The sequence below is a fragment of the Protopterus annectens genome, chromosome 6.part1 (assembly GCF_019279795.1).
Source record: "Protopterus annectens isolate FY-2018-M chromosome 6.part1, PAN1.0, whole genome shotgun sequence".
Taxonomy (NCBI): Eukaryota; Metazoa; Chordata; order Ceratodontiformes; family Protopteridae; genus Protopterus; species Protopterus annectens.
This window is the reverse complement of record NC_056738.1, coordinates 407091264-407100379: the sequence shown is the minus strand read 5'-3', so window position 1 is coordinate 407100379 and position 9116 is coordinate 407091264. Positions and strand designations below refer to the sequence as shown.

The window sequence follows — 9116 nt, the reverse complement described above, 5'->3', positions numbered from 1 at the left end:
GGAATGTGCAAGCTTCCTTTTTAAGTCTGCTGCTGCCAACCAGGCATCTTTTGGCCTAGCATAGGAAGCTAGCTGTTGATGTGTTAAAATTTTGGAATTTTGGCTTCTTACCAAAAAGGTAGTTTAGAATAGGAGGTCCAGGATAGGGCTGGCAGGAATGTTTTCTGGGTACCAGGAAAGTTTTGCAAAACCTAGTCCCTTCTTTCTTTCCTGCTGGGACAGTGCAGAAACAGCCTCTGATACATAGAAGAGAGAGAACCTGCTATGTACTCTCCTGCCCACTGATTTGGGGTTGGGGGTAGGTCTGTAATGCAACCGCCGGGGATGGTGGTAAGGTGTAAATCTGTATCCTTGGTGCAAAACCAGTATTCAAAACCACAATTTTGGTCCCAATGAGTTCCCAGTTTTTTGCATGCAGGGCAAGCTTTCCTCCTAAGGGAGCAAGCAGTTGAGCAGGACTTGGAAGGGTTAATGTTAAGTCATTGTGCCATTTTTCTGTAGGGGGGGGTTGCCTTTCTACTCCCTGCTTTGGGAGTGGGGAGACCTCTACTGCTGCAGCCAGGGGCCTGTGCTGCAGCCTGAGACTGTAAATCCTAGGTGGTCTGCTGTTCTGGGGTTTGGACCAATAGAGTAGCGCCCTGGAAGAGACTAGAAAGGACCACGAAGGCCAATGCCTACTAAATCTGGGAGGCTGTACTTGAAGGAAATCTAACAGTTAGCATAGATTTAGCTTTTTCCTCCATCTTTTTCAGGACTTCTGCTTTATTGTCTTGGTTTAAGGGAGCATCCAGTAATTTAGCTTTAACATGATCTGGCAAGTTTTGCTCCTTAAGCCAAACATGCCTTCTAAGTACAGGACCCAGCAGACAGCAACCCTGCAAGATGCCGCTTCTAAAGAGTTAAAACCGTGCATTGCAAAGTTAAGCATGTTTTACCACCTCCCCGTTCTGCTGAATGCATTAAATCCTGTGTAATTCTGTGTGTTCCAAAGCACAGTCAGGAATCAACATAATTTCTTTCTGTTTAAGTAGTCCCATAATATGCTGCATGGTACTTTAACTTATATGAAGCTATAGGCAATTCAAAGCCCTCTAAATGGCCAAAGTAGCAGAAGTGTATACCTTTCTTATCCCATTTGTCTAAGGCTCTACAATCTCTATCAGAAAGGGAAGGATTTTTGCCAACAGTAGCCTTAATGCCCTTTGGTCCTCAGGAAATGGTCTCTGGGATGCCAAGAATAGATTCTTGGGTAAGAGTGTGAACTTGTAGAGAGTCAGGTACTCTGTAATACCGGTCAGGTTTTCTGGGATTCTGGAGGTAAAGGTGTCTGGAGGAAAGGCTAGATTCCCAAGAAAGCATCATCTGCTAAATGTCCGTAAACAGGAGTGGGATAGCTTAAAAAAGGCCTGTGCGTTGTGGAAAGGAGTAAGAGTTCCCTAAGCCTCTTTTTGGAGTCAAAAGTAATCCTGGCTTTCTCCAGCCAAATGCTTCCTGAGAGTAGTAAGGATTTCACCAAAAGAAAAATCTTCTGGAGGGGGAAGCAGAGGGAAATGGAATCCTCACTGCATCGGAATCCTCATTAGAGTAGACATTAAGGCAAAATCCTGGTAATTCAGAATGTGCCAATTTTGAGAAAAAAGTGCTAATTTTCCCTAAGGGGTGCTGCTGCCAGGAGATAGAAGTGATTGGTGCAGGCAGGGGACGTCATTGGGACCGGTTTCCTGTATGGATTTGTGATTTGTCTTCTTTCTCCAACTTTGGAGTGTAGAAGCACCCCATTGCTGACCTGTATGAATCTTGGGCGCCTACAGGATTCTGCCTCTAGGGCATCATCTGATCTGCCCCTTTGAGGTCTGTCTGACACAGCTGAAAGGACCAGATTTTTTGTAGGCCACTGTCTACTAAAACCTAGGTGGCTGTGGTACTTCTAAGAAATCTTTGGTAGTTTGCAGATTTAGCTTTGTCCTCCATTTTCTTTAACACCTCTTCTGCCTTAACACCAAAACAAAGAGTATCATGTGCTGTAAAAGATGCATCTAATAATTTAGATTTGGGACATGCTACCTCAGAAGATTTTGTTCCCTTAATCCGCAGCATGCCTCCAATTACAGAACCTATAACTCTTGCGGCCCTGCAGGAGGCCTCCCAAAGAATCAAAACCACATTGCAAAGTTATGCTTTCCAACTTGCTCACCTGCATGCAATAAATCCTGCATTTCCTTGTTTTCTGCACATTCAGAGTTTATGTAACATTTTCTGTTTAAGCAATGCCATGACATGTTGCTGATATTTGAGAGTATATGAAACCCTGACAGTTTACGTCCCTTATAGCCAAGGTAGCAGATGTGTAAAGCCTTTTTTCCCCATCTATCCAGTGCCCCAGAATCCCTGTCAGAGGGGTAGGGTTTTTGCAGCGAAGCCTCAACTCCTTTGGGACCCTGTGAACTAGTTTCTGGGTCTGCAGCAGGGTTTTTTAAAAAGGAATTTGAAAGTGAGAAGAGTCAGGAACCTGTAATATCTGTCAGGCTTAACAGGAGCTGGAGGTAAGGATTCAGGGATAAGACTAGACTCCGAAAACACATCATCCACAATGTCTAACACTGGTGGAATTGCTAGTGGCCTGTGTTGAGGTAGTAAAGGAAATCCCTGAGCCTCTTTGTAGATTCTGAAAAGTCTTGGCTCTCCCAGTGGAAATGCTCCCTCATGGTATGCAAGGTTTCACCAAAAGAATAGTCCTCTGGAGGAGAAGCTGAAGGTATAGATTCTTCAGCATCAGAATCCTCATAGGGGGGAAGAGAATATTTCTGATCAGAAGAGCAATCAGAAGAAATAGAAACCTGATCTGAAGATTCATAGTCTGTCTCTTGCCTAGGCCTCTTATCAGGAGTGGGATGGGAACCCCTGATCAAGGTAATCAAGTCTAAGGCCATTTTGAGCATCTGTTTTTTGGGCATAGAGACCTGTCCACATGGCTCTTGAGTTTGTTTCTTTGCTTTAGAATGCACTTTAGTCTTTGCCTTTGAAGCTGAAGTCGGTTTAATATAAAGATGTTTAGGTTTGAGTACACCCTCAGAAGCCAGTGCCTGCTCTGCGGCTCCAGACCCATCTGAAGGAATACCAGTATCCAAAGGCTCCAATACCTTGAGTTTCCAGCATGGCATGGCCTACTCCCGCGTGAGGAGTTATCAGTGTAGCAGCCTGCGACTCTAAAGTAGCAGGCGTCAGGGGCTGCAAAAGCACCTCACTGAGAACCGGCGAATGGCTTAGGAGAAGCTTTGTTGGTTTTGGGCTTCGGTTGTCTCTCTTTTTCTTTGCGTTTTTTGTGAACTCCGGTAGTCGGATGGCTATCAGACAACATTTCTGGATAATTAAACTGGCTTAATAGTGCTTGGTTAAATCTAGCACAAAACCGACAACCAGAAACAAGTCCTTATGAGGTATTTGCTTTCCACAAGAAATACAATTACTTACTTTACCTGACATCGGTCTGGAGCAAGAAAAAAGTTTTCCCAACAGGGTACTTAGCTTTATTGAAGACTTCGGATCTGAAATTGTAAACCACCTAAAAATCTCAGGAGTTGGCCACGACCAATTCTATGCATACCCGTGCTTCTGCTTCGGGGACCACGTAAGCAAGAAAAGACTAGAAGAGAAATGGCGTTGGCTGCATCTTTTATAATTTGACCGACCTGACGCCAGGGAAGGGGGCTTGCTATTTCTTTAACTGGCCAGGACCCAGGACTTTGGAATTCAGGCTGACTGAGGGCAACCTGCCAGCAGGATTACCCAAATGTAATGACTACAACAGTGAAACATGAAGAACATCAGAAATATCAGATTCCTGATCAGAAGAATCAGAAGGAAAATCAGTTCTAGGTCTCTTAGATGGGGAAGGCTGGCTTTCCCTAATGAAGGCTGCACATAAAGATCTTCTAGCCATTCTAAAGCATTTTGTTTTTTTGTTAATAGGCATATGGGCTGAGCATGCAGTTTGGACGTCAAGTTTCTAGGCATGGTGCGCAGTTTTAGGCCTGAAATGATAAGATGATGGCGTTGGTTAAAATGTCACAAGTCTACCTTGTAGGCCTGAATACATCCTCTATAGCTGTGTGCCTGTGTACAGCGGCCTCTGTGGACCCCATCCAAGGTAGAGACATCCGCAGGTTCCATAGTCGAAGAAGTGCCATCTTTCGTAAGCAGCATTGGACTACGAATGGAGTCCTCCAGCCAGACGCCAAGCGTAATCTAAAGTATAAAAGCAGGTATCAGGGACTGCGAAAGAGCCTCACTGAGTACCGGCGGACTAGCTTAACGGAAGCGTCGTCGGCAGTTTTGGACCTAGGTGGTCTGTCTCTGTCTTTATCCTTACGTTTTTTCGGCAGTTTTGGACCTAGGTGGTCTGTCTCTGTCTTTAGCCTTACTTTTTTTGGAAGATCGGTAGTTGGTTTGCTTACCGAAGCCATTTTGGGGGCAATACCCAGTTATAGAGAGAGTACCAAAATAATTTGCATAGCAAATAGTAGCCCATCGCACCGGAGAATAGTTCTGCGGGGTTGAACAAGGCACAAAACCGACAGTGCGGGATGTGGTGGTGGTAAGCAGGGAATGCAGTACGAATGAAAATCTTTATGAGGTATTTGCTTTCCACAAGACAGACAATTGTTAACTTTTACTGACATCGGCTGGAGCAAGAAAAAAGATCCCCAGGGTACTTATCTTTTTTTTTGAAGACTTCGGTTCTGAAACTCGAAACGAAAATTTCAGGAGTCAGTCGGCCAACCGACACTTGCAAACTGTTTCTGCTTCGGGCACTGCAAGGCAAGAAAGACTGATGTAATGACGTCAGCTGCATGTTTTATAAGCACCCTAATTTAACCTTACGTCATGGAAGAAGAAACAGCATCCGACGCAGGAATCCAAGACTCTGGTATTCAGGCTGGCTCAGGGCTACCTGCAGGCAGACTGCAACAGTGAAACACGAAGAACATGTATATAGTTTGCTGGACCAAAAAAATTCATAAAGTTAAGGGGGGGCACTTTTTGCTTGAAGTCCTCCAAGGCTCTGATCCGGGTCCTCCTCCTTTTGGCATTCATTTTTGTGACATAAAAGCAGATATCAAGGGACAGTAGCTAACCAAGTTTTATCAAACACAATTCTGATACTCAAATTCTCCAGCTAGAGCTGGATCAAACAAATACTTGGTGTATTAATCTTGAGCTTACCCTTAACAAAAAATGCAGAATAAAATTTCTTTCGTACATATACAAGACATTCCACTTAAATTTAGCGCAGTCATCCGAGACTTTGGTATGCATGTTGATAACACCCTCTTCTGACCACCATGTCTCTGCAGTGGTTAGAAAATCCTTCTGTCTTTCAGAGCTTATCCTTCTTGACATCTCCTCAAAGTCTAAAAAATAACAGCCCCACTTTATTCACCCCTTAAACGGCCTTTTATTGAACATAATGCACCCTTCAGCATGCACCTCACCAAGCACCTACACCAGCTAGTAAGACCAACATTTCCTTTCTACAAAGATTTCAGGTCTCAGTACCCTAAGACACTTGAAAAGACTAACATCTCTTCTCACTCTACTCAGTCTGTGACTCCTGAGCGAAGATCTCTACTTAGCTTTCAGTGTTATGAATTACCCAGCACTCTCTCACTTAAAAAAAACAGGTGGCAAAGCTAACACCCACTGTACCTCTCACATCAAGACCAGATGGTGAGTCAGACACCTAACCCAACATGTCAAAGTAAACTTTACTGTCATACAGATTAAAACAGAGGAAAAATTGTGCATCACTGCAAGAAATTTTGATACTCAGGCTCATACCATAAGAATGACAGTTTACAAAAGGAAAATAGGTTAAATTAATAAAAAAGTAAATAGTATAAAAAAAAATTAAAATAAGATATTAACACAGTAAAACAACTGAAAACTTTTTTTTTACAGCAGAAACAAAACAAACAGGAACAGACTCTGTAGAAATATAAGTATATAAAAAACAGTACTATAAATGAGAGGCACACATGTAAAACTTACCCACCACCAATATATGCCATAAACTTAGTTTTCATAGTGCAGCTAGAGACATATAAAGCGAGCTATGCAGAGTTATGTAAACGACATATTGCACATTAATATTTTACCCATTTAGCATGTTAGGCTATGGGTTTTTTGTTCAGCAGCCTGATAGAATGTGGGAAGAAGCTGTTGTGGAATCTGGATGTCCTGCAGCTAATGCTTCTGTAGCGCTTCCTTGTTGGCAGGAGTCTGAACAGGTCCATAAGCTGGATGGTGTACATCCCTCAATAGTTATCAGACTCTACCATTAGTATCTGTTTGAATACATGTCCTGTAGGGATTGAAGGTTGGAGCGAATGATTTTTGTGGCCTGTTTAATGACATCTTATCTAGTGCCTTCCTATCAGCTCGAGAGCAATTTCCATACCATGCAATGATGGTGTTTGTCAGTACGTTCTCAATTGTGGCTCTGTAGGAGGCAAGTAGGACCTGTGGAGGAAGGCTAGCTTTACAAAAGTCTAAGGAAATGGATTCCATTGTCTGGAATATGCTGTCCTTACCCATTAAGAAGAGTACTTCCCTAACGACCTTTAAAACCAGTCTAAATGACTGGATGGGTGATCCCAAATTTTTCACCAGGAATATATGGAGAAAATCTACTTAATGACAGGCAATGCTACTCTCACCAGTACTGGATGATGTGGCTGAGATTCCCGATGGCCTGTTTTGCCCATAAGCTTAGTAAGAACCTGCATGTATCAAACAATTAAATGTCCCAACAGCTAATGCACAATATGTATAAACCTATTTATTTTTATCTAATAACGTTGAATCCTTACAAATCATTAGCATACCGAAGATGCAACTTTCCCAATTTTGTCAGATGCAGAGAAATAAACAGTAGCAGGATCTGATTTATGAGTATTGTGTAAATCCTGTATAATTATGTTTTGTACTTTATGTTAACTTTCTTAAGGCAGCAGCTATGCTTAAAAGTATACCAAAGAGGTGGCCGCCTGTACACTCTGCATTAAGAAATCTCACTTCTTTGCACCTTTCGATATGAAATACATCTTACTACAGAGGTGAAGAAAACAGTGAAGTTAATGTGGAATGTGAAAGAGATGAAATTAGGATGGTGCCAAGCAGCAATGGTTTAATAGGGGTAACAAAGAAACAGCAGAATAGGACCATTTTGTAAGTGACCATTTCAATCAGTGACAGAAGTGAATGGAGTGGGATCCTTAAGCACATCTTACTCTCACTGCCTCAATACATCTTAATATATGTTCCAAAATCAAACAGGACAAAAAAAGAACAATTCAAAAATATCTGTTTAGAATTTGTTTTACCCTAAAACAGAAGTCTGCAGTTTTACCTTAAATGCTTCAAATATCCTCTTGAAAAAGATGAAGTTGGGGTCAAGGATTTCTGGGTCTTCTGTGACATACTCTATTTCTACATCTTCAGGAAGCATTTCAGTATCTTTCGGCTTTTCCTCCGCTTCTTCGGAAGTATCTTCATTTTTGTCAGAAGACTTCTTCTTCTTTTTCCTGTTCCTACGTTTGCGACTTTTCTGCAAAATAAAATCCTAAAAATCACCAAATGGTTATCTGAAGTCTAAAATATTACGAAAGATACGTCAGAAGCACTTCCTAAACAGGACTAGGCAAGTACACGTAAATCGCAATCAGATTTACGCAATAAGCTGCAGCTACTGCGTGCAGTGAATAAACAAATTAGCCACTTAAATAGTAAATAATAAAAAGTGAACTCTAAAAAAAGTTCATTGCTTTAGGACTTTAATAGTTTCACTAAAGTTAAAGAAGCTAAAGAACATTAGTAAAACTACTACTATACTAAAACTTGCATATGTACAAACTAAGGATGGTATTTAGTCATTGTTAATCAGTTATATAAAAACACAAACCAATGAAGCAAAATGTGCAAGTCATGTACTTAACCGGAACATCATATTTAGCTAGTATCTATCCAGACACAGGAACTGCTGGACTGGTCACTGAAGGTGGTTCGGTTTTAACGGCAGCAAGAAACTCTCAGTGGGTTGAGCACCTCCCATATCCTGTAACACACTTCCACCACTGATTTTCCAGATCTAGTGAATAAAGAACATGGTAGTAGTGACCTTGGAAAGATTATGAACCAAGGAGACTTTAAAACCAGACAGCCAAACAGCAAGATCTCTGATGTTCCTCTAGACTCCACCAGACACAGAAATTTGGAGGAGGCAGGTTGGAGAGCGCTTCCACTGTCTAGACAGAACCAGCTAAATCTAATGTTCTGGTTCGTACATAACTTGTGTATTTAAGCTGCTCTTGTCTAGACACTGGAACTTATGGGATGGAATCACCATAAGAACTTGGGAGGTACTAAGACAACGCACCTTTGAGAAAAAGAGATGTAAACTTTACATATATATATATATATATATAATTTAATATATATATATATATATATATATATATATATATATATACTGGAAACAAGTGTAGTATCAAACGCTTAGAACCATCCAAAATTGCTGCAATGCTGTAGAATACCAAACGGCTACCACCTGATAACGCTTGTAAAGGATAAATCTTTATTTGGAGACAGAAAAGGAGCTACAGGACACCCACTTCCATCAGATGTTTTAATGAAAGTGCCTTCTTCACTCTAAATACTTAAGTTGGAAAGGCGGAAAATTCATTGAACAACACCAATATTTTAATTAGTTAATACACAGATCAAACGGGCTCACGTCACTATTTAAAGTAGTACATCTAGACTAAAACAGAGAGCCACAACGATAATGATCATAGTCCATCTTTCTTGCATCTTTGCTGAAGCAACAACAATAAAACACATACCAAAACACCTATTGATATATTGCTTTAACATTAATAATATTTTGAAATCAATGGATTTTAATTTTAGAATGAAACTGTCTTTTCTTTCAGCTATACTACGGGTGCATATAACACCTTAATGAAAATCTAGATGAAAGAAGCTGAAGTCATATTCATAAATGAGCTAAAACATGATTATAATGATTAATAAAACACATAAGACAATGATTTATATTA

General features: G+C 41.0%; 1 protein-coding gene across 1 annotated transcript in view; it reads right to left on the bottom strand.

Moving 5' to 3' along the window:
• SF3B2 (splicing factor 3b subunit 2) overlaps positions 1 to 9116 on the bottom strand; it is a gene marked incomplete in the record, with an annotated part of 1007319 nt that overhangs the window by 651934 nt on the left and 346269 nt on the right. The window contains 1 exon segment of the mRNA XM_044075829.1: positions 7409 to 7606. Coding sequence (XP_043931764.1) covers positions 7409 to 7606 — 198 coding nt within the window.